Here is a 24,151-nt window from a genome sequence, read left to right on the forward strand (position 1 = left end):
ATATTGGAACATTAAAAACAAATTAAAAAATATATAATTACTGCCAAAGATTCAGGAAATGTAAAATTACACTATACTGCATAAGAAACGCTGCTGTGTTGTCTCTGCATGTTTATGCATTTATGCCCATATGTCTTTTCTTAAAGGATAATGTCAAACTTTTTTTTTGCCCCCCCACCCCTCATGATAAAATTGTTGTTTATAGCATTGCAGCTTTATTAAGTAGAATGTACTTTAAATCTACCATAATGTATTCTTATATAAACACACAAGGCGCCTCGGCACATTCACAATTGTGGGTGTTTTTGTTTTTTTCCTTACGATAGTGTAACATAATTTGTATTTCTTTTACAAAGAACATTTTGGCAAATCACAATTTATTGTTTAAATATGCTTTCTCATGATTATGGACTTGAAAACTGAAGATCAGTACTACGTACCGCAACGTCGCCTTCACTCAGCGACCACTTTACCCTTTAAACTGGTTTTGTGTTTTTTCAGGAAATGTATCAACTGTGGTGAAAATATACATTATATTAAACATGTTCATAGGTCTTTTCTTGCCTCACCAGTTCATAAACCCACCAGCCGTCACTGCTTTCATGGCGCTGTTTCTTGGTGATTCCTGGCTATAATGGAGGAGAAATCACCTTATAGTGCTTCACGTTTAAATATGTCAACTCTGTTGTAAGATATTATTTGTTAGAATATATTTTTCTATGGGAAATTCTATACCATCTGGTTTGGTAGAGGAAACAGACTTCCTCCCTTATCTGTATGTCCAGAAGACCAAAAGGGACCTGTCCTCTTATTGGCTCCTAGCCAAATTTGAAATGACCCCCACTTCTAAATTACTTTAGCATAAGGCACCCAAGTCATGGTGGTGGCAAAACGCTATTGGTTGGAAGGAAACCTTATAAAAGGGAAAACAAAGAGAATTTTAGTTCTCTTAACTTCTTCATCCTGCAACGAGACAAAACAAAAGAGGGCTGGAGAGAGAGACACAACGCTGCCTACATGACCAAACTGAACTAAGGTGTCCTGTGAGGAGAAAGAAGAAAATGGGTATTATCTGTTTCTTTCTGTAATCCATCAGAAGCTTAATATTACTTATTTTCAGTATGTAGACCGGAGTAAGCCCCGCAATGATAGATCCAGCAGGGACCTCGCTGCGTTCGTGGAGGACTTTGAACTCTGCGACGCAGGTCGGGACCTGGTCCCCTTGTTCACCTGGGTGAGTTCTTCTGGCTCCTCCTTCTCCAGGATAGATCTCGTCCTCCTCAGTAAGCCACTGGAGAGGACCGCCATGTCTTCGGAGGCGGTCTTCTTTTCAGATCACAGGCTCCTGATGACAGAGGTGCTCATCTCGAGCACACGGGAGTCGGGGCCTGGGGTCTGGAAGCTCAACACCTCCCTGCTCGATGACCCTCGTGTTATTAAGACCTTTAGCATATGCCTCGAGGAGTGGAGGACCCTGAAGGACCTTTTTGATTCTCCCATAGAGTGGTGGGAGATGGTGAAGAAAAGGACCAAGGGCTAATTCATTCAGCTAGGGAAACGGAAAGCTCGTGAGAGGCGGGCGAGATATTCCCATCTAAATGCCCGCCTCCAGCGCCTGAGTCTTTTACAGCTCAGAGGCTTCGACCTAGCTGAGGAGGTGGCTCGGGTCAAACTGAGTCTCTCCGCCCTCTATCGGGAGGAGCAAGAGAAGATCAAGGTCCTTTCCAGGGTCCACATCATGGAGGACGATGAGAAATGCAGCCACTTCTTCTTCAAGAAAACGAAGGAGAGGCGGCCTGCAATGTCCTCCATGATCGACTCCTCAGGGCAAGAGGTGGAGGGCAGAGAGGCTGTTGAGACAGTGGTGCGGGATTTCTACAGGGAGTTGTATGATCAGAGGGTGGTGGATCAAAATCTGATCCATCACTTTCTGTCCCTGTTGGAGTCCCACAATGAGGGGGACGAGGAGGAGGAGGAGGATCCAGAGATCACCACCACTGAACTCTCCCAGGTGATAAAGAGTCTTAACTCTGGAAGGACACCGGGTCCCAATGGGATCCCTGCTGAGTTCTATAAGATCTTTTGGGAGGTGCTTAAAGAAGATCTGGCCCAGGTCTTGGGGTCGATGTACAGAGAGGGTAGATTGGCCCCTTCTATGAAGAAGAGTATCCTCTCCCTTCTTCACAAGAAGGGAGACCAAAAAGATCTGAGGAACTGGCGGCCGGTCAGCCTCCTGTGCACCGACTACAAGATACTGGCCAAAGCACTGACGCTCCGGCTGCAGCGACCACTCCCTCAAGTCGTGGATCCCGACCAGGTCTGTGGTGCCCGGGGGAGTTCGGCGGCCGACAACGCCATGCTGCTCAGGGATGTCGTGGCCTACTCGAACGAGAGAGGGCTTCCCCTGGTCCTAATCAGCTTGGACCAGGAGAAAGCCTTCGACAGAGTGGGCCACGAATACCTGCAGCTCATCATGGAGAGGATGGGTCTCGCTCTTGGCCTGAGGAAATGGGTTAAGATCATTTACAGCGGTCTAAGCAGCAGGGTCCTTGTGAACCGCCACCTGACCGAACCATTTCCGGTCAGGTCGGGGGTCCGGCAGGGTTGTCCCCTGTCGGCCCTGCTGTACGTCCTCTGTTTGGAGCCGTTCATGCAGGTGATCCGCTGGGACTTCCGGGTGACAGGTTTCCATCTCCCGGGTTCCGGCGGAGAGCAACTGAAGGCCCTGGCCTACATGGATGATGTGGCCGTGGTCTGCATGGATGCTCCGTCCGTGGCCAGGGTCGAGGAACTGCTGGACGGCTTCTGCAGGGCGACGGGGGGCGCTGTCAACAAGGCCAAGAGCGAGGTCTACCTCTCCAGGGCATGGCCTGTCGGCCGGGGCCCGCCGAACGTGTTCCCTGTGAAGCCGTTTATTAAGGTTCTGGGGATCACGATCGACGGGACCAACACGGGCACCCGGAGCTGGGAGGAGGCCATATCTAAGGTCCAAAAGAAGATCCACGGCTGGAGCACAAGGACCTTGACGATGGCTGGTAAGGTGCTGGTCGTAAAGGCCATCCTCTTCCCGATACTCCTCTACGTAGGAATGATCTTCCCCCCAGACAAGGTCATCGCAAAACTAGTGACCCGAATTATATTTCGGTTTGTCTGGGGGAGCAAAATGGAGAGGCTGAAAAGAGTGCAGATACCAGGGTACCCTGGATGGAGGCAGGGGGGTCCCGGACGTTGTGCAGCTGATAAAGGCGCAGGGGCTGGCCTATGTGGTCAAGAACATCCAGGCTGCTGGCAAGAAAGTGAGTTTTATGAACCGCTTTTATTTTGCCAGCAGCCTGAGACCATTCAGCCTCTGCGCCATAGATAACACCAGGCCGCTCTCGTGGGATCCCCCGCCGTTCTCCAGGGCGCTCCGAGCCTTTGCGCTCGATGTAGGCCTCCATAAAGTCATGCTGGCCTCCTGGGATTATAAGACCATCTGTAGCCAGATGAGATCTACCCAGGAGACCAGCCAGATAGAAGATTTCCCTCCCGAAACCTGCCGGTTTATCTGGGCTAACGCTACGCACGTTTGCCTCACAAATACACAGAAAGATGTCTCCTGGATGGCTGTGAGTCGGTGTCTCCCCACCCGAGTGTTCATGCACAGAAGGGGCATAGCTCCTTATGACACCTGCCCCTATAAGGGTTGCCTGGGGAAGAAGACGGAGGCTCATATCTTTAGGGATTGCCCCTCCGCCTGCGGGGTCTGGCTCCTGTTTTTCCCGTTCCTCCGCAGGTTTGCCGTTCCTGTGCGGACGACCGCCCAGCGGATCCTTTATGGCCCTGCCAAGGGAATAACATCTCCCTCCCTAAGGTGCTGGTGGTGTGTCGTCTGCGCAGTGAAGCAGGCCCTGTGGGAGGGACGGAACATCTGTCTTTTTAATAAGCAGGAGCTGGACCCAATTGTCACTGCATGGTACTCATTCGTGAGTATGTCAATCTGGAGGTCCATCAGAGGGGCAAGGAGGAAGCCTATAAGAACTGGCATATACAAGATCTGGGGGAGCTTAGGATCCCTTGATGGGACCCACCTCCGGGGACGGTCATCTCCCCCTGCTGGAGCCCGAGTCCAAGATCTTTTAACTATTTTATGAATGAATATCTTTTAAAATGACTTTTAAAAAAGAATTTTAATTGTTTTTAAGATTTAGTTGTTTTTAAAACACTAGTTGTTTGGGTTTTTGTTTTTGGTTTAGTTTTGTTCTATTTATTTGTCAAATACATTGACAGTTTTGGATTTAATTTTAAATGCATTGGACCGTTTTGGTTTGTTTTTTATTTTTTGCCTTTTTAATTGTTTCTTTATTTTGTCCAGTGCATTTTCAGTTATTTTCAATGTATTTGACTTTTATGTTGGTTAGCAGTTTGCTTTAATCACGTTTGTTTTGTCGTTTTGTGCACTTGTTTATTTGAAGTTTAGTATTTTGTTTTGTTAAATCACAAAGATTTTAAAAATTTTAAGTGATTTTAGTAATTGATTTAAAAAAAATTTAATCACAAGTATTAAAATTTGGAAATGTTTTTATTTGTAAAACGTAAAATACTTCAACAATAAAACAGTATTTTACTTATTTTCAGTAATATAATTGAATGATATTAGTTTCCTATTTTTGTCAAAATAAATGATTATTGCACATCTGTGACTTGACCGCATCTTCCCTCTAAAAAGAATCTTAAAAGAGAAACCAATTGACCTATGAGTTTTCAGTTCAACTATTTATTTAGATTGACTGCAAAACCAAGCATATCAAATTCTCTTACACTGTCATAGTTTGCGCTTCCTTTCAAAATATCGGTCCATTTCCACCTTCCTCTGTCACAATTTCTGGATATGGACATTTCACATTATGTTTTTTTTAAATCTAAATACTGATGATGTTTCATGATTATTAAATTATTATTAGAAAGTAGTAATTTAAATTAATTCCACTGTCACGCACTAAGCAATCTTTGTCTTTTGCAGAATGCTGGGGAAATTAACGTGGCTTCAGAATACTATATGGATGAAGCACAGCTTGCAGTATAAATCACTAAATTCTCAGCTTGCTTCCTAGGACCTCCAAGCTTTATCAACAAACGTAATAAAGTGTATTTACTGACTGCTCCTGTGCCTTCTCATTCACTCTGGTCTCAGTTCGCCTCTTGCTCTTCTGGTAGCCTTCTTGAACACCCAAGGTCCAATCCCCCAATCCCCCAGTTTGAAAACAGGTATCTTTCTCCAGCTTGCTCCTCACTGACTAATTACCTTCTTTCCTCTGATTTCCTTCTCCTTTAAAACAGTCAGCTCCCTCAGTCAGGGTTGGGAGTACAAGTGAGGATGATCTAGCAGTGGAGGCTTTAGATCAGAGGCAGGTGCGGGGCGTGAAGCACAAGGACTCATTAATAACAACGTGATTAGTGAAAACAAAATCATACACGTAATAATTTAATTAACTCAAAACAATCAAAGCACGCATTAATAATTAAGCAGTTGTAACCCACCTTTGGCTACTTCTAATCCTAGGTCCGTATGAGAGGTTTTATATTTAGAAATGAAAACAAAAGGAACAATCACTGTGGTTTTGCCTCAAACAACCAGCATACATTTATTACAACAGAATGATGTATCATGTACCCAATATACCCAGTACTGGTTGTCTGGAAGAGTAGCAGTGCCAAAAAAACTAAAATAAAAATAAAGGGTCCAAATGAGAACAATATCCTTGTGAATGTGTGCGTGGTGTGGTGCAGTCTACCACTTGTAGAAAATCGGAGGAGTGTGTTTAAAGTCCTTTGAGGTCCCAAAGAAAAGGAAAAATAAATGAAAAGGAGAATCTAACTCCATCAACAAAGAAAAAAAAACAAAAAAAAAAACGACCAGGGCCTTTTAAAAGTAATCTGTCTCCGGTTTTAAGATTTCTTTGAGACTAAATGCAAATATTTTTTTAGTGCAAGAAAATGATATAACATCGAATTAATTTGAGCAATCTGAAGTCTGGAACTCTCCATGCAGCTTCTTTTCAAAATGGATCCTCTCGCCTTCTCAATGAGTGCGAGTGTCAATCAAGGCGGGACTTCCTGTTAACTCCCTAATTGCCTAGCTTAATAGGTTTCCATATCTAAGAATTTTAACCAGGTTACATCCTCCCCTCTTAAATATACATGAGTCCCTTCACATCTTCACATTGGGATTAGCTAAACAACTTGGTAGACATCAGGAATCAAATTATTTATAGGTGCATGATGTTCTGGCCCATTCAATGAGTTTACACTTGCTGTGCTCAATCCATGAAATAAACACTGAATGACTGAACATAAGAACATAAGAAAGTATACAATCGAGAGGAGGCCATTCGACCCATCGTGCTCGTTTGGTGTCCATTAATATCTAAGTGAGTCAAGGATCCTATCCAGTCTGTTTTTTAATGTTCCCAAACTTTCAGCTTCTACCACATCGCTGGGGAGTTTGTTCAGATTGTGATGCCTCTCTGTGTAAAGAAGTGTCTCAGGTTTTCCGTTTTGAATGCCTTGAAGCCCAATTTCCATTTGTGTCCCCGGGTGCATGTGTCCCTGCTGATCTGGAAAAGCTCCTCTGGTTTGATGTGGTCGATGCCCTTCATGATTTTGAAGACTTGGATCAAGTCCCCACGTAGTCTCCTCTGTTCCAGGGTGAAAAGGTTCAGTTCCTCAGTCTCTCAGTAGGACATTCCCTTCAGACCTGGAATAAGTCTGGTTGCTCTCCTCTGAACTGCCTCTAGAGCAGCGATATCTTTCTTGAAGTGTGGAGCCCAGAACTGTCCACAGTATCCAGATGAGCTCTAACTAGTGCATTGTACAGTCTGAACATTACCGCCCCTTGTTCTCAATTCTACACTTTTGACAATATACCCTAGCATTGTGTTTGCCTTTTTTATTGCTTCCCCACATTGTTTGGATGGAGAAAGTGAGGAGTCCACGTAGACTCCTAGGTCTTTCTCATGCGTTACTTCATCTAGTTCTATTCCTCCCATAGTGTAATTATAGTGGACATTTCTGTTACCTGCATGTATTACTTTGCACTTGTCCACATTGAATTTCATCTGCCAGGTGTCGGCCCACAGTCCCTTTGAATATCCTGTGCTGCCGAGATTGTATCTGCTGAGCCACCTATTTTAGTATAATCTGCAAATTTGACAAGTTTGCTAACTATCCCAGAGTCCAGATCATTAATATAGATTAGAAAAAGCAAAGGCCCTAGTACTGATCCCTGTGGAACTCCATTAACAACCTCACTCCAGTTAGAAGCGACTCCTCTAATCGACACCCTCTGTTTCCTAGACATCAACCAGTTCATAATCCATCTACTTACATTACCCTGAATGCCTACAGCTTCCAATTTGAGGATCAGTCTTTTGTGTGGAACCTTATCAAAAGCTTTTTGGAAATCTAAGTATATCATATCATATGCTTTCACGTGATCTACAGCTGCAGTTGCATGTTCAATAAATTCTAATAAATTAGTAAGACATGATCTGCCTCGTCTAAACCCATGTTGACTTCTCTAAGAATATGGTTTTCATTAAGATGCTCCTCTATTTTCTGTCTAATAATTGTTTCCAATATTTTACAAGTGATGCAGGTGAGACTGATTGGTCTGTAATTTCCTGGCTCAGTTTTGTCCCTTTCTTGTGGATTGGTATGACATTTGCTGTCTTCCAGTCAGTTGGCACATCCCCTGTTCTAAGTGTCATTTGGAATAATCGAGTTAGCGGCCTATAAATCATTTCCCTAATTTCTTTAAAGTACTGTTGGAAATATCCCATCTGGCCCAAGTGATTTGTTGGTTTTTAATTCTGCTAGTCCCTTTAATACCTCCTCCTCATTTATCCTGATCTGTCTTAGGGTTTGACTGGACTGATTGTCAACCTGTGGCATGTCATCTGTTTTTTCTTTTGTAAAAACCTCTGTGAAATACTCATTTAGAACATTTGCCACATCTTGTTCATTTTCCAAGATACTTCCATTTTTGCCCTTTATCTGTTTCACTTCCTCCTTTATTGCCCTCTTGCTGTTATAATATTGAAAAAAGCTCTTTGCATTAGTTTTAGCTCCAAGAGCTGTGTTTCTTTCTGTTTCCCTCTTTGCTTTCCTGATCCCTTTCTTAAGATCTATTTGCAGCTCAACATATTCTACGTATTATGTTTCTTTTCCTATCCCTTTTGTATGCACAATACAACATTTTCTTCCTCTTGATATTTTTTTGCATGCCTCTATTAAACCATTTTGGCCAGTGTTTTTTGGTCCTCAAGTTTTGGTACAAATTGCTCCTGAGCCTCAATTAGTATATTCTTAAAATATACCCATCCATTTTCAACTGACTCTGTATCCAATGTGCTCCAGTCTACCTCTTCTAAGTGCTGCCTCATACCTTCAAGGTTTGCTTTTCTGAAACTGTAGACCATTGTTTTAGACTTGGACCTTGTTTTTTGAAAGAATGCCTCAAAGCTAACCCTATTGTGATCACAAGTTGCCACTGGTTCTCTAACTAGTGTCCCTCTGACTCTATCCTGGTCATTTGAAAAGATCAAGTCAATGCATGCACTCTCCCTGCTTGGTTCCCTGTCAAATTGAGTTAGAAAGCAGTCATTTACCATCTCAACCATTTCTATTTCTGCTTCTGTAGTCCCAACCGGGCTTTCCCAGTCTATGTTTGGGAAATTGAAGCCCCGCATTATAACAGCCACATTTTTGCTACATGCAGTCCTGATTACACTGTACAATGCAGCATCTTGCTGAATATCTGAGTTGGGTGGTCTGTAACACTCCTACCACTAATCCTCCAGATCTCTTGTCCAAAAGTTTCACCCACAAAGATTCTGTTCCGTTACTGGGATCTAATATGAGTTCTTCTGCCTCATTTTTCACATATAATGCTACCCTACCCCCTCTTCGATTTTACCTGTCTCTCCTAAACTGTGTGTATCCTTCCAACTTGTATTCATCCCCATCATTTTCTGTAACCCATGTTTCTGTCACTCCTACAACATCATAATCACATGTCAGCACTGTGGCTTCCTGGTACCGGAAGTATTTCAGAGAAAACTACCGTGGAGGTTCTGCTCTTTTGTTTTGCTGCTAACTCTTTAAATTTGTAAGGCAGGCAAGATACCATGCGGGTCTCCTTATCACTAGAACACACTATGTGACCTACGCCTCTAAGAATTGAGTCTCCTATTATAATTACCTCCCTTTTCTGGGGGGGAGTGGGCACCAAGGTGCTCTGGTGCTCAACTGCCCTCCCATCACCCTCTGAGCTGTCACTGTCCAACTTGGTGTCCAGCAGTTGGAACCTGTTGGGCAATTCTAGCTCTTGGTGTCGTGCGCGCCCTTTTCTGCGGTTACGACCTACTGTAACCCAGCAGTTCTGTATGCTGTCCTGCTCTGAGGTGTCATCTCTCCTAGGTTTTGGCTGCACACCATATCTCTCATGGGCTGATTCACCAATTCTTCTATATCCCTAATACAGCGCAGATCGTGAACCTTGATCTCTAGGATTTCAACATGCTGACAACGTTCACAAATGAAACTTTCTTGGATGAGTTCATCCAGGAAGGCAATCATTCGACAAATGTGACACTGTAGTGGCCACATGCTTCTAAATGTTATTTTTTTATTTTATTTTTTATTATTATTGGTTCCTGTTGCCTAGTCAACTGCTTAACTTTTGTCAATGAGATACAGCACAGCTCTTTCTCAACAGCTGCTTTAAGTAGCTTTTGTCTGCCTGCCCCCAATTCACACCTAACTGGCCCCACCTGGCTCCTCCTGGCTGCCTCTCACCTGTACTGTCGAGTCTCTCTCTGTGGCAACTTGTAAATACTTCTGTGCTGTATAAGTTCCGCCCCTCTGCACTGCGGCTCCACAGTCTGACTTGCTCGACACAGACACTAGGGATGGGTGACCACTGATTTTCTTTTCGACCCGATACCAAGTAATACCAAGGATAGTATCCCAATACCAATACCGATACCAATACTCATATGTTCTGATGTACATAAAAGGGGGAAATGTTTGTGATTTCTACAGTGAAAATTGGTAAATGCAGACATCAAAAATTATATTTGAAAGCTTTTGCATTAGTATTAAACTACCAATGATCAGACTTCTCTTTTTGTTTTCTGTTTAATAACAGCAATTATAAAAAACATGTTCAATTGTTCTGTCTGGCATAATAGTTAAATTCACCAGATCATTCCTGAAGGTATTAACAACCTGAGCTCTTTACTTTCAAAACGGTAACATTTTATAAGATATAATCTATGTTTTAGAAATCCTAAGCAATGCATATCAGTTTTTCAACAAACTTGATATAATGCATTCAGATATTGTTTGAAAATGTGTCCAGTCTAGCAGCCTATTGAGTGCGTTTACATGCAGAACAAAACCCCGATCGTAAAAAATGAGGTTATGGCAATAATTCGACTGAAGTGTTTACAGGCACAGCAATACCGCGATTACACAAAGAACCTTGACAAAGCTTTTAACATGCCCAGATTAATCAAAGTGTTAGGCAGAAATCTTGGTGCGTTACTGTTATTAAGATCCCGATTAAAGATATCAGATAAAGGTGTTAACATTACTTTTTACATAGCCAGATATTAACCGTAGTCGGGTATCGGAGAATAATTGTATATTACTGTAATATTACGCTCCTCAAAAAAAATAAAAAAATAACAGATTTCTGTTCAAATGATTAAAATAACCTAATATTATCACTTAGATACCTGGATAATGCCTGCCTGTCTGAAAGGCTTCTGTCAGAGAGCTCTCCCTCACATTGTCACCACCTGGTATCAGTATTTTTATGAAAGGATTGATTCTCAAAAATGAAACGTCTGGATCGGAAGTATCGATACTTTGGATCGATCCACCCATCCCTAACAAACACACAAATGGCAGAAGAAGTGGCTCCAGCTCCCGCCGCCGCGCCGGCCAAGGCGCCCAAGAAGAAGTCCGCCGCCAAGCCCAAGAAGGCCGGCCCCAGCGTGGGAGACCTGATCGTCAAAGCCGTGTCCGCTTCCAAGGAGAGAAGTGGCGTCTCCCTGGCCGCCCTCAAGAAAGCCCTGGCTGCCGGCGGCTACGACGTGAAGAAGAACAACTCCCGCGTCAAGGTCGCAGTCAAGAGCCTGGTGACCAAGGGCACTCTGGTGCAGGTTAAGGGCACCGGCGCTTCGGGCTCCTTCAAGCTCAACAAGCAGCAGGCGGAGGCCAAGAAGAAGCAGCCCGCCAAGAAGGCCGCCTCTACACCCAAGAAGCCAGCGGCCAAGAAACCCGCCGCGGCTAAGAAGCCCAAGAAGCCGGCAGCGAAGAAGCCGGCAGCGAAGAAGCCAGTGGCCGCCAAGAAGTCTCCCAAGAAAGCCAAGAAGCCCGCGGCGGCTAAGAAGGCGACCAAGAGCCCCAAGAAAGCCGCTAAGAAGCCGGCGGCGCCCAAGAAGGCCACCAAGAGCCCCAAGAAAGCCAAGGCGGCCAAGCCCAAGGTCGCCAAGCCCAAAACCGTCAAGCCGAAAGCCAAGAAAGCGGCTCCGAAGAAGAAGTGAAGGAATTGACTCCGACTCTACCCGCCTCGACCCCAACGGCTCTTCTAAGAGCCACCACTACTTCTTAACAGCGTTTTTCCATTTCTGTATCCAGTCTGTTCAATTGTCCACGAATTAGGTTCCTTGCCATAGCCCCCCACGTTGTGAACGTGTGTACAGGGCTTGTGAAGCACGGTGGTGTGAACGGGGCGGCGTGTCCTGCTCCGCTCCTGCAGCAGTCTCTCTCTCGGTGACGGGGCGAGTCACAGCGCAGCCGGCTGACTGACAGGGCGGGCTGTTGGCATGGGGTCGAGCGCAGTGCGCTGGGGCTGCTTCAGCGTTTTCCCAAGGGTACAGAGCATTATTTACATGAGTGTCAACATAATGTGCCCCCTCCGAAATTGTGCAGCCAAATGCTGATGATCGATGTAATATTGCAATATCATGCAGACCTATATTATTCTTCAATACTAAAATACTCCACGGCATGTCAGGATGAAATGTGACGTCACATCGCATCTTCAGTGAACCGTCATTACCCGTGTTGAGCTGCTCTGACAGGTGTTTGTCTTGAAATGAGAGACGCGCAACTGCAGCTGCAAGTTTGAACTGCACCGGTTATGAAGGGTCTGCGACCCTCACTGATTTCATGTGTCAGGATGGGTTCCTTAGTCATACCAACAATAGTGCTGGGGATTATACAGATATAAATTGTTAGCAAGTATTGGTACATGATTCTATTATACCCAATTCATATCGAAATACTACTGTCCAAACAGACATGTACAATTTCGCATACAGTTCAAATGGGACCCTAAATCACTGACTGGTTGTGAATGAAATGCTGACGGCTCTGCTCCGCCTGCTCTCTACAGTAAAGCTGCTGCTTCATCCTAAAGCGCAGGAGACCCGCTCCCGCCCCCTACTCCCGCTGGAAACAGACATCTGAGACCTGCGAGCGGATTGGTTACAGCTCCTGTCGAGCGCGCCTCAATTCAGCTCTGTGAGTGGACGGATGGAAGAGGAAGAAAGAACCAATCCCAAGGAGAGGGGCGTCTATAAAACACAGGCAGCGTAGTTCTTCTGTATCCCATACTTGCTGTATCTGACCGTGCGATCATGAGTGGAAGAGGCAAAACCGGTGGCAAGCAGAGAGCGAAGGCCAAGACTCGCTCCTCCAGGGCTGGACTGCAGTTCCCAGTCGGCCGTGTCCACAGGCTGCTGCGGAAGGGAAACTATGCTCAGCGGGTCGGTGCTGGAGCCCCGGTCTACCTGGCCGCTGTGCTGGAGTATCTGACCGCCGAGATCCTGGAGCTGGCTGGCAACGCCGCCCGGGACAACAAGAAGACCCGCATCATCCCCCGGCACCTGCAGCTCGCCGTCCGCAACGACGAGGAGCTGAACAAGCTGCTGGGTGGCGTGACCATCGCCCAGGGCGGCGTGCTGCCCAACATCCAGGCCGTGCTGCTGCCCAAGAAGACCGAGAAGCCCGCCAAGAAGTAAAGACCCCACCGAGTGATCGAACCCCAACGGCTCTTTTAAGAGCCACCCACACTTTCCTAGAGGCACGGCCTTCCATTTGAAGTGATTATGAAATCGAGATTCATCTGTTGAAAGCGATACAGTGGGTTGTAAGCTCGGTAGTTAAATGACTGATCCCTTTTATGCCAAGTGCTACTTTCTCATTTGAAAAGCACGATATATTGCACTAAATACATAATGTATGCGGTGATTGTTACACTAATTCAAAATAAGCAGTTTAAAATGTACTGCATCTGTTCTGCGAGTGGTGCTGTAACTACACGACTTGCTCGACCTATATTGATCAGGCTATACACACTTATTGAAGCCGTCTCCACTCCGTATTTCAAAGCCTGTCGTTTATTTTATTAACATAATGCGCAATCACACACGTATCGCCCTCATGAACTGTACACAGTTGAAATGAGTGCAACCACAACGAAGCCCCCATTATTGCATCGTCACACGCTGCCAGCAGCAATTATCTTTAGCTGTTAAATCTTAATAACCTTTCTACAGGGATTGGAATAAACAATCCAGGTGACTTCTTAAACGGAACAATGAAATATAGTTTTTAATAAGATCATGTCTTAAATACAGGGGTACACATTCAACTTGTAACCTCATTTATTAAAGTATTAGATATGCGATAGTAATAGTCCCCATGCACTGATATCAGGCCGAATTAAACTAGTGTTGAAACGGCGGGAGGGAGAGAGCGAGGGGCAGTGAAACAGCCTGCTCGCTTAGGAGCTGTGGGGGGAGGAGACAGAACGCACTTACTAGCGCCTGAATTCAAAATGCCCAATCACTGCTTAGGATTCAAACTCTAACCAATCATCAGGCAGAATGAGGTTTAGCCAATAGCTCCAGGGTATTCCCTCTTTATAAAGCGTAGCGCCCGCTTTACTGTTTCATTTCTAGGTTGTTGCTTAGATATCAGTAAAGAATGGCCAGAACCAAGCAGACCGCGCGTAAGTCCACCGGCGGGAAGGCGCCGAGGAAGCAGCTGGCGACCAAAGCTGCCCGTAAGAGCGCCCCGGCCACCGGCGGAGTGAAGAAGCCTCACCGCTACAGGCCCGGCACTGTGGCTCTCCGGGAGATCCGCCGCTACCAGAAATCCACCGAGCTGCTGATCCGCAAGCTGCCCTTCCAGCGCCTGGTCCGAGAGATCGCCCAGGACTTCAAGACCGACCTGCGCTTCCAGAGCTCGGCCGTCATGGCTCTGCAGGAGGCCAGCGAGGCCTACCTGGTCGGCCTGTTCGAGGACACCAACCTGTGCGCCATCCACGCCAAGAGAGTCACCATCATGCCCAAGGACATCCAGCTGGCCCGCCGCATCCGCGGAGAGCGAGCCTAGACCCTGACACCCGACCCAGGCACGCCCGGAGACACAACGGCTCTTTTCAGAGCCACACAATTGTCTTTCAGAGGGCAGTTTCATTTTGGATACTAAGGCTATGTCTGTTTGTTTGTATTTTACACAAATGCAGTCTATAGAATGTGCGAGCAGTTAAATAACCCACCCGCTACTCATGTTTTCTCTAAATAATGTATAACGTACGCATTGGTTGTTGTATTTTTCAGGGGGATAATAGTGATGTCGTTTGGCATTACGGTTTAGTGAAGCTGCCTTAACCTAGAGCTCCGTTTGATGCGGAGAGAAGTTCGAAGCGTCCGCCTGCCCTAACATGAATACTCCCGACTCTGCCACCAGCTGCGCCAGTGAGATTATTGGCTGTGATTGAGTCTCTGGCCGTGCAGCTTTAGGCACAGCGAGCTGTTGGTATTGACTATGTTTAAACCCAGTTTGTTAATAAATCAAATTAAGCACATGTATAAAATACGTTACATAACTTACAGTATATTACACTCCCAAACGCTGCTCCCCGTCTTATCATTCGAAAGTAAGATAGGTTTCTGCCTTGAAACTGCAAACTCTCCAGGTGTCATGGACATCCAGATATGCTTTTAACAGGGACATTAAATAGATACATAAAGTATACTTTACACGGTCACTTTTCCAGCCAGAAAACACTTAATACATACATCCGGGGCGGGGCAGATATCATACACTAAGACGCAAGAATAATACAAGGTAAAAGTAAACACTAAACGGAACCTCTTTCACAGACAGAGTGGGCGGCTCTTAAAAGAGCCTTTGGGTTTGGCGGGGTGGCGGCGGGTCCGGTCTACTTGGAGCTGGTGTACTTGGTGACGGCCTTGGTGCCCTCAGACACGGCGTGCTTGGCCAGCTCTCCGGGCAGCAGCAGCCGCACGGCGGTCTGGATCTCCCGGGAGGTGATGGTGGAGCGCTTGTTGTAGTGCGCCAGGCGGGAGGCCTCGCCGGCGATGCGCTCGAAGATGTCGTTGACGAACGAGTTCATGATGCCCATGGCCTTGGAGGAGATGCCGGTGTCCGGGTGCACCTGCTTCAGCACCTTGTACACGTAGATGGCGTAGCTCTCCTTCCTGGACTTTCGGCGCTTCTTACCGCCCTTCACCGCCGTCTTGGTCACGGCTTTCTTGGAGCCCTTCTTAGGCGCAGACTTAGCTGGTTCAGGCATGGTTGCGATATAATACTTTCTTCGCCCAACAAACGCTGAATTTATAGTAACCGTATGCAAATAATCTAGTATTACGAGAGAAGGCCAGTGATTGGTTAGCGCCACTGGAATCATCATTATGGCCTCTGATTGGCTACACTTGTACCAATAGCAATCCGTGTGACAACCAGACGTTGAGAAGGAAACCGAACACTATTGATTGACTCCAAACGAGCACGATGGTTCGAATGGCCTGCTCTCGTTCGTAAATTTCATGTTCTAATATCCAGTCACTTCCAAACACCAGGGAATACATTTCGACATGTTTTTATCACCAAAACACTCAGGAGTATCGTGAAGACATCTCCAACTTTACATTCCAAACTGTCTCAGTATTTAAACAGATCATATATTAGCAAATTACACGTTTTGAAGTGGTGTATCAAAAACAAGTCCTATATATATATATATATATATATATATATATATATATAATTAAATCTGTATCCTTTGTTTAGTCGATTGTCACGGGGTTGTAATACATCCAAGTTAAACGTGGAGGAGAGAAGAGCGACATAACCGTCTGGATGAGCGAGGCAGGAGACATGTAGACGGGCTGACTGGCGAGCCACTATTCCCACACACTTATATTACATGCGTTTGTGGCTAAATGGAAACTTAAACATTGTATGGTTGTCTGGTTTAAAACTCGTGAACAGGGAGACATCAATGCTCAATTAGTTCTTAGAAAATATATTTTAATATTCCTGTCCACCCCGACACACAAGCCTTTACAGACATAGTCTTAATCGTTGCGATAACTTCGCAAATTTAGTCACAAATACACTTTAGCATCATAGTGAAATACAAATCCAGATGAGGATATTGAAGCTTAGAGTTTAAATGTGTGCCACATCACATACTATATAACGGAAAACTAAAGAGAAAACAGTCAAGCTCCTTAGCAGAAAGTGTGGGCGGCCCTTAAAAGGGCCTTTGTGTTTCGAGATGATCGGGCAGGCTGTCGTTTAGCCTCCGAAACCGTACAGAGTGCGGCCCTGGCGCTTCAGCGCGTACACCACATCCATGGCGGTCACGGTCTTCCTCTTGGCGTGCTCGGTGTAGGTGACGGCATCACGGATCACATTCTCCAGGAACACCTTCAGCACTCCGCGGGTCTCCTCATAGATCAGCCCAGAGATACGCTTGACTCCGCCACGGCGAGCCAGGCGGCGAATAGCGGGCTTAGTGATTCCCTGGATGTTATCACGCAGCACTTTGCGATGACGCTTTGCGCCTCCTTTACCGAGTCCCTTTCCACCCTTTCCTCTTCCAGACATCGTAGCTTCAGCCTCTCAACGATTACACTAGAGAATGAATACAAACGAGGGGCTTGCGTTGTGTATTTCTACAGTCTGTGCGGACCTGATTGAAAGCATAACGCTGTAGCAGCCCGCAGCCTCGTTCTCAGACTGCGTTTGAGCATTTTTTCTGCCGAATTTACTCCCGACAGCCTCTATTTCTCAAAGACTTAATACATTTATATTAAAGTTATATGATATTATGCGAGTTGTTCTTGAAATGTCGCCAATTGGGGCTCAGTTATTATTAGTAGTATTATTGTTTGTATTAGTATTATTACTACTGCTAACACCGCACACTGTCTCTCTCACACAGAGGAGCCCTGAGTGACCACAGCCCCTCCATGAGGGCAGAGCCAAGATACAGGACTATATAATATGAGATCTTTGTGCTCTTCCTGCTGCTGGTCTCTGATCCACTGCGTAGAGGGGAGGCAGCCATTAGGCCTGGGCCCAGAGCCCAGAGATGATTCTCCCCTGTAAGTCTCCCCCCACTCACATGGGCCACCAGCTAGACCTCATCTTCTCTAGAGGCTGCTCCCCTTCGACACTCTCTGGGACACCCATGGACATCTCCGACCACCGCCTCATCTCCTTCTCCCTTTCCCTCCCTCCCTCCCTGCTCCACCCACCCTCTCTGTCACCCTCCACCGTAATCTCCGCTCTGTCTCCCCCTCCACCCTTGCCTCCACTGCCCTCACTCTTTTACCTTACATTGACTGTTTTTCCCATCTATCTGTCAACTGTGCTACCTCCTCTTCGTTCTCTTCACTCACCTCCTCCCTTGACTCTCTCTGTCCTCTCACATCTCGTCCTGCCCGTCCCTCCCCTCCTCAGCCTTCGCTCTCTGCTGTTCTCCATTCAACCTGAACTAGTCTGCGTTTCCTCCGAACAGAGGTGGAAAAGGACCAAACTCCCAGCTGCCCTCGAAGTCTACCGCTCTCTACTGTCCACATTCTCCTCCTCTTTCACCTCAGCCAAGAAGTCTTACTTCCAATCGCTCTTCAAATCCACTGTCAACAACCCCCGCAAACTCTACTCCACCTTCTCCTCCCTCCTTGCCCCCTCCTCCTCCCTCATCTCTCACTTCTGATGATTTCGCCTCCTTCTTCTCCTCCAAGATTGCAGACATCCGCAGGCTTTTCAACAGTCCCCCCTCCTCTCCCATCATATCCAAACCTCCCACCGATCAAGCTTCCTTTTCTTAATTCTCACCTCTCTCAGATGCTGAAGTTTCTGCTCTCCTCCTACGTCACAAACCTACAACGTGTGCCCTGGACCCTCTCCCTTCTCGCCTCTTCCAAGCGACCGCTCCTGATCTTCTCTCCTTCATCTCCTCCCTCCTCAACAGCTCCCTCCTCTCTGGCTGTTTCCACTTGCATTTAAACAAGCTGCTGTCATCCCACTGCTCAAGAAACCAACCCATGATGCCACCTCTCCTCAGAACTACTGTACTGCCCTGTCTCCCTACTCCCAGGGCTGGCACTACCTGTAGGCAATTGCCTAGGGCCTCGGGTTGGAGGTGGGGCCTCCATAACCGTAACATCCCTATACGTGAGTGTTACGGGGCTCATTCGTGTCATAATGAGTTGGTTACAAAGTGACGTAACCCCTCACTAAAAGTAGTATAGTGTCAATCCCGCCATGGTAAGAAGCCCAGCCTGTTAGTGTAGAGGGTTTAACACTGTACTATGTCGGTGCCGCTGCGGTGTGGAGCGCTGGTGGTTCGTGTCTTGAATCCTGGGTGGGGAGCCCTGACCCGCATTGGGCACACCAGCCCATCTATCAAGAGGGGGGGTCTCCAACAAAAATTTTGCCTAGGGTCTCCAAATGTCTAGAACCGGTCCTGCCTACTCCCCTTTCTCTCAAACACTCTCGAGCGGGCAGTCCACCGTCAGCTCTCTGACTTTCTGTCCCAACACTCACTCCTTGATCCTCTGAAATCCGACTTCCGCACAGCTCACTCCACTGAGACGGCTCTCCTGGCAGTCACTGACTCCCTCAGCTGTGCTCTCCCTCTCCTCAGTCCTCATCCTCCTTGATCTCTCCGCAGCATTTGACACCGTCGATCACTCTTACCTCAGCGACCGGACCTACCATGTGACATGGCGAGGTTCTTCATTCACCCCCCAGCCTCTCCTCAAGGCTCCGTCCTGGGCCCCCTCCTGTTCTCTCTCTACACTCGCTCCCTGGGCCCCCTCATCGCATCCCATGGTTTCTCCTACCACTTTTATGCTGATGTCTTCTCCCTCTTCTGACCCTCTCATCCCCTCTCACATCTCTTCCTGCTTGTCTGCTATCTCTAAAAATCTAAAAATCTAAGTCACACCAATCAGTCCACCAATCAATAGGGGGACCTCCAACATAAATTTTGCCTAGGGCCTCCAAATGTCTCGAACCGGACCTGGGTGCATGCATTTGGCCTGTACCCCGCTCTGTATATTGGTCAGCAGGTCTGTGGCCCGCTGTGGCTGTATTACGCCATAGAGCAGGGAACCGCTGCTGTTGTCATCCAGTGGAGGGCACTTGAGTTCTCCAGTGCCCCGCTGTGTACATAGTTAATTTATTCACACGGTAAGAGCTGTAGTTGCCTTGCGTTAGCTGCGCTATTCGACAGGTGTGAACTGCTCCTGTGTTCCACATGAAGGTCTTGCTGTCACGCGATATGTAAATATTTTTATATTGTTCAGCTCGGCTACTCTGTTGACTAGCCAGCTATGTATTATATTGTATTTTTCTCATTGGGTCTGTGGCCCCGCTCCTATTGGATCAGGGGTCCACTGCCATGATATTGCACGAAGGCCGCACAAGTGCTTGATTGCCCGCGCCAGACATTGTGCAAGTAGATTACGGCCTCGCTCCTAGCTGCACTAGTAGAGAAGCCGGCCTTGCTCTTGTATGCGGAGGGCGTAAGAGTTAACCTCTGTAGCCCCGCTTTGTATATGCTGATTGCGTGACTACGGTCCTCTCTACTGGACAGCTCAGGTGCGGCCCTATGGGACCCCTGAGACTACTGTCTGGAGTTGTGTTGCTGAGGCCCCCTAGCGGTGCACCTCGGGGCTGGTTCCCTTATCAGCTCGCTGCCTCCTCCCTTGCGACGGTTTTGCTCTACAGTAACCCCTCCCTCTTGGGCAGTGCTTCCGACTTGAAAGATAACAATAGGTTGCGTATGCAACCCCGATTATCTGAAAAAGGAAGCACTGCCCAAGGGTTCCCAGCTCCCAGCAAAAGAGGACGAACCTGCGCTGACGTCACGTTTTATAGAACAGGAAGTGGGAAGGGACCTGTTCTGAGTGACAGGCAAAGGGGCCAATGGCAGCTTTGATAGAGTGACGTTTCGATCAGGTTCCTATGGAAGTGCGCAGAATCCCCACCCCCTTGGGCAGTGCTTCCTTTTTCAGATAACCGGGGTTGCATACGCAACCTGTCATTATCTTTCTCTCCTGTCTGGTCTGCATAAAAGTGCCTGTAGTTTGTAACTTCTCTAAGACTGTTCTTGAGATCGCCTCTTCAACCTCTTCCTTGCAGCTGCATGTAATAAAAACCTTTGCTTGGAAACATATATCTCTCCGGATTTCTTCGACTCTTCACCTGCTTTGTAAATACTATGTGTAGTGTGGTGGAAGAAAGATTTGGAGTCGGGAGTTCTAGTCAGAATTTATTACGTGCACGGGAGGAACAGCGCAACACAGAACTCAAAGGATTTTAGGCCAGCATGACACTGTTCCCCGAAAGTTTTGAAACAGAACAAAGCTTTTATACCCCCTCTGGGACATACCCTCAAGGGGCCTTAACATTTTACAAACAGTGTCTGAATGGTCATTTCTAATAACTAGCAGTGATTCCATTGGCATTCTAAACTACGCCTTCCCATCTTATCAATATTATGATTATTACTCATGAATAATAATCATTAACCTCTACATTGCCAATTGCATTAGAATGTACTTTGCAGTTAATACGTTGCAAGAAAGGAATGCGAGCTGCTGATAACCGAGTGAGGAGTAACAGCACACCAAGGACAAAGGCAGAATAGGATTTCTATATTTTCCCCACACAGTAGACAGCAGGACTGTGGTCCAGTCCTAGTTCTGCTAGTAGACTGGAAGGCCACTGCCGCTGTTTTCAGCTCGCTGCCTCGCTGTGTACATTGTTCATTTATCCCAAAACAGTATGAGCTGCTGTTGCGCTGCCTTAGCCTTAGTTATAATTGGCAGGTGTCAACTTCTCCTGTGTTACATGGGAGGTGCATGAGCTGGCTCTTGTACCCCACAGTGTATGTCGTTAGTTTGACAGCAGGTCTGTGGCCCCGTTCTAGCTGTGCTAGTGGAACAGGGGGCACGTTGCCGCTGTCCCCAGCGCACGGCACTCAGGCTGAATCTCGCTGCCTCGCTCTGTGGGTAGTTTATTGGACAGCAGGTCTGTGACCCTGCTCTAGCTGTGAGCTAGTAGAGCAGTGGACTGCTGCTGCTGTCCTCAGCGGAGGGCACTCGATCTACTCGTGCCCCGCTGTATACAGAGTTTTTATCCCATCATGGAAGATACTGTTTTATTGGATGTAGTATTACAAATAAAAACATTCAAAACTGTAATACTTATGATTATTATTTTTTTAAATCCTAAAAAAAACATTGAAAATCCTGACATAAATCATTACAGAACTTAAAACAAAACCAAGTGACAGGGGAATAATCCATAATTACATTAAATTATATCAAGTGCCAAAAAAATGAATATTCAAAAAATCTTAAGGTTAATGAAAACAATCTGGTGCATTGCAAAACGTAATGGTTAATGCACTGGATAAACAAAAACATAAAAAAGAAACATCTAGAAACCAAACAAAACAATCCAATGCATTTAAAGAAAGAATGACGGTCAATACACCAGATCATAAAAATACAAAACCACCAAAAAAACAAAAACAAATCAGGATACAAATTAACAATTCAATGTTTTAAAAACAGTTTAAATTGTTTTTATAAAACAATCATGAATCAGTAAAAGAAATAAAGCTCTTGGACTCGGGCTCCAGCAGGGGGAGTATCCAACCATGGAGGTGGGGTCCCATCATGGGATTCTAAGCTCCCCCAGATGATGAATTTTCCAGTTCTTCATGGCTTTCTCCTTGCCCCTCTGGTGGATCTCCAGATTGACATGATCTCGTACTAGGACCATGGCCCTCTGTGCGATCGTCTTTGGTCCAGCTCCTGCTTATTGAACAAGCAGATTTTCCGTCCCTCCAACTGGGCCTGTTTCAACGCGCAGACGACACGCCACCAGCACCTCAGAGTAGCTGAAGTCAGTCCTACGGCTGGTTCATACAGGATCTGCTGGGCAGTCGTCTGCCCAGGTACGGCAAACCTGTGGAGGAATGGACAGAACAAGAGCCAGACCCTGCAAGCCCAGGGGCACTGCCTTCCCAGGCAGGTGTCAAACAGGGCCAAGCCCATTCTATACATGAACACTCGGGTGGGGAGACACCGACTCACAGCCATCCAGGAGACATCTTTCTCTGTATTTGTGAGGCAAACGTGTGTAGCGTTAGCCCAGATATTTCTGCAGGTTTCGTGAGGAAAATCTTGTATTCTGCTTGTACCTTGTACCAGCGAGGCTTTGTGGAGGCCAACTACCAGTACAAAGGACTGATGTTATCCATGGCACAGAGGCCGAATGTGATGTTATTTGTTTGGTAGAGCTGATGTTGCAAGTGGCCATCACTCCCATGTTGCACAAAAGGTGAATGAACTGTTTCCTGTGCCCCATGTGAAAGAGGGTGAGGACCTCGTTAGCACGTAGGTGCAGGTACACCAGTTCGTAAGCGTAAGGTAAAGTAAACAAGTTCCTGAGGACAGCAGTCACGATCAGATGACTGGACGCTAGAAACAATATTCCACAACTGAATGTTTATTCATTCTCCTTGCAAATTACTGTTAATTGCCTTTGTTAATTGCTCATTTTAATTGCCCGTGTTAATGAACCGTGGTCTGTAAATAAACAGAAATATATATTTTTACAATAAGATCTGCATCAGCAATATCTTTACATACACAGAGGAACAGCATTAACTTAATTAATAACATTAACTGAAGAGCTACATTCACTATGAACATGAAAAATACAGTTAAATGTTGATCTTAGTATTATATAATTCATCCTGAATTAATCGTGAACAAAATCGGAAACTTACATCTCTGCATTGATGCACGGATGGTGTAGAAAAACGGTATGGAAAGGAGAGGAGGTTTGTTGTTTATAAGTTTGCAGGAGAAAATGGCTACCGAAGGAAATTTCCAGAAACGGCATGAACAAAACATGAACACTAGAGGGCGACATATCACAAGCTAACAGACTTTCTGACACAGCTGCCCCTAAATTTCTATAACAAACTATTTCTCAATGTCCTCACTGTCATTCTTGTGGGAAGGGAGACGAATCAGTCTGGCCACAGGACGAACATAACTCCGGCCCTGAACTTGAATCTTGGCAGCACGGATACGACCATCTGATCCCTCATAGACTTCTGTAACCTACCAGTTGGCCACTGTGCACGAGGTATCTGAGGATCAACGATCATGACAACCTGGCCAACTGTCAAATCCGTGCAGTCTGCCTGCCACTTCTGGCGGAGCTGGAGATTTGTAAGGTAAAATCTCACGAATTTGGCCCAGAAGAGGTCAGCGAGGATCTGGCTATGGCGCCATCACTGTCGGCTAAGCAAGTCATGTGAGGGGAATACCACCTTAAATGTACATTGGGCATTATCGGATCAGGGTCAGCAACATCCGAAGACACGCACCCCTGTGGTTTTGAGTTAAGGATATCCTCCACCTCAATTAGAACAGTACGCAGAACAGGTTCAGTAACTGTGCGCTCACCAAGCACCACATGCAGAGAATTCTTTACTGACTTGATCTCCCGAAGTGTAGGGTTACCAATCACCGAGGGTGACTTCACCGTTTCCTCCGCAAAGCATTCTGGGATGCGGAAAGGACTGTGGAGGAGAGAGTGGTTCGACGTGTTTTGCATGTGAAACCAGACAAAGAGAAAAGTGGGTGTGCAGGGGGAGAGAGACAGACAGACAGAACTATACAACAACATTTTACATATTCCATTCAAAGAAATATATATACATATTCATATACATTTG

General features: G+C 46.3%; 5 protein-coding genes across 5 annotated transcripts; 3 read left to right on the plus strand and 2 right to left on the minus strand.

Moving 5' to 3' along the window:
• The first annotated feature begins 10,926 nt into the window (after positions 1–10,926).
• Positions 10,927–11,649, plus strand: LOC136756268 (histone H1-like). Its single transcript, XM_066712310.1, has one exon. It carries the CDS (start codon positions 10,950–10,952, stop codon positions 11,592–11,594), a length of 645 nt encoding a protein of 214 aa, XP_066568407.1. The 5' UTR covers positions 10,927–10,949; the 3' UTR covers positions 11,595–11,649.
• A 1,000-nt stretch (positions 11,650–12,649) lies between these two features.
• LOC136756536 (histone H2A-like) lies at positions 12,650–13,122 on the plus strand. Its single transcript, XM_066712329.1, has one exon. The coding sequence runs from the start codon at positions 12,693–12,695 to the stop codon at positions 13,074–13,076; it is 384 nt and encodes a 127-aa protein (XP_066568426.1). The 5' UTR covers positions 12,650–12,692; the 3' UTR covers positions 13,077–13,122.
• An 864-nt stretch (positions 13,123–13,986) lies between these two features.
• Positions 13,987–14,514, plus strand: LOC136756375 (histone H3). The gene has a single exon (XM_066712318.1). It carries the CDS (start codon positions 14,044–14,046, stop codon positions 14,452–14,454), a length of 411 nt encoding a protein of 136 aa, XP_066568415.1. The 5' UTR covers positions 13,987–14,043; the 3' UTR covers positions 14,455–14,514.
• A 719-nt stretch (positions 14,515–15,233) lies between these two features.
• LOC136756778 (histone H2B) lies at positions 15,234–15,670 on the minus strand. The gene has a single exon (XM_066712345.1). The coding sequence runs from the start codon at positions 15,659–15,661 to the stop codon at positions 15,287–15,289; it is 375 nt and encodes a 124-aa protein (XP_066568442.1). The 5' UTR covers positions 15,662–15,670; the 3' UTR covers positions 15,234–15,286.
• A 947-nt stretch (positions 15,671–16,617) lies between these two features.
• LOC136756682 (histone H4) lies at positions 16,618–17,032 on the minus strand. Its single transcript, XM_066712338.1, has one exon. It carries the CDS (start codon positions 16,978–16,980, stop codon positions 16,669–16,671), a length of 312 nt encoding a protein of 103 aa, XP_066568435.1. The 5' UTR covers positions 16,981–17,032; the 3' UTR covers positions 16,618–16,668.
• Between the last annotated feature and the right edge of the window lie 7,119 nt (positions 17,033–24,151).

Source organism: Amia ocellicauda, chromosome 1, assembly GCF_036373705.1.
Source record: "Amia ocellicauda isolate fAmiCal2 chromosome 1, fAmiCal2.hap1, whole genome shotgun sequence".
Taxonomy (NCBI): Eukaryota; Metazoa; Chordata; class Actinopteri; order Amiiformes; family Amiidae; genus Amia; species Amia ocellicauda.

Bases quoted from the DNA above. Each gene is read 5' to 3' on its own strand.
- LOC136756268 (XM_066712310.1), top strand. From the start codon at position 10,950: ATGGCAGAAGAAGTGGCTCCAGCTCCCGCCGCCGCGCCGGCCAAGGCG.
- LOC136756536 (XM_066712329.1), top strand. From the start codon at position 12,693: ATGAGTGGAAGAGGCAAAACCGGTGGCAAGCAGAGAGCGAAGGCCAAG.
- LOC136756375 (XM_066712318.1), top strand. From the start codon at position 14,044: ATGGCCAGAACCAAGCAGACCGCGCGTAAGTCCACCGGCGGGAAGGCG.
- LOC136756778 (XM_066712345.1), bottom strand. From the start codon at position 15,661: ATGCCTGAACCAGCTAAGTCTGCGCCTAAGAAGGGCTCCAAGAAAGCC.
- LOC136756682 (XM_066712338.1), bottom strand. From the start codon at position 16,980: ATGTCTGGAAGAGGAAAGGGTGGAAAGGGACTCGGTAAAGGAGGCGCA.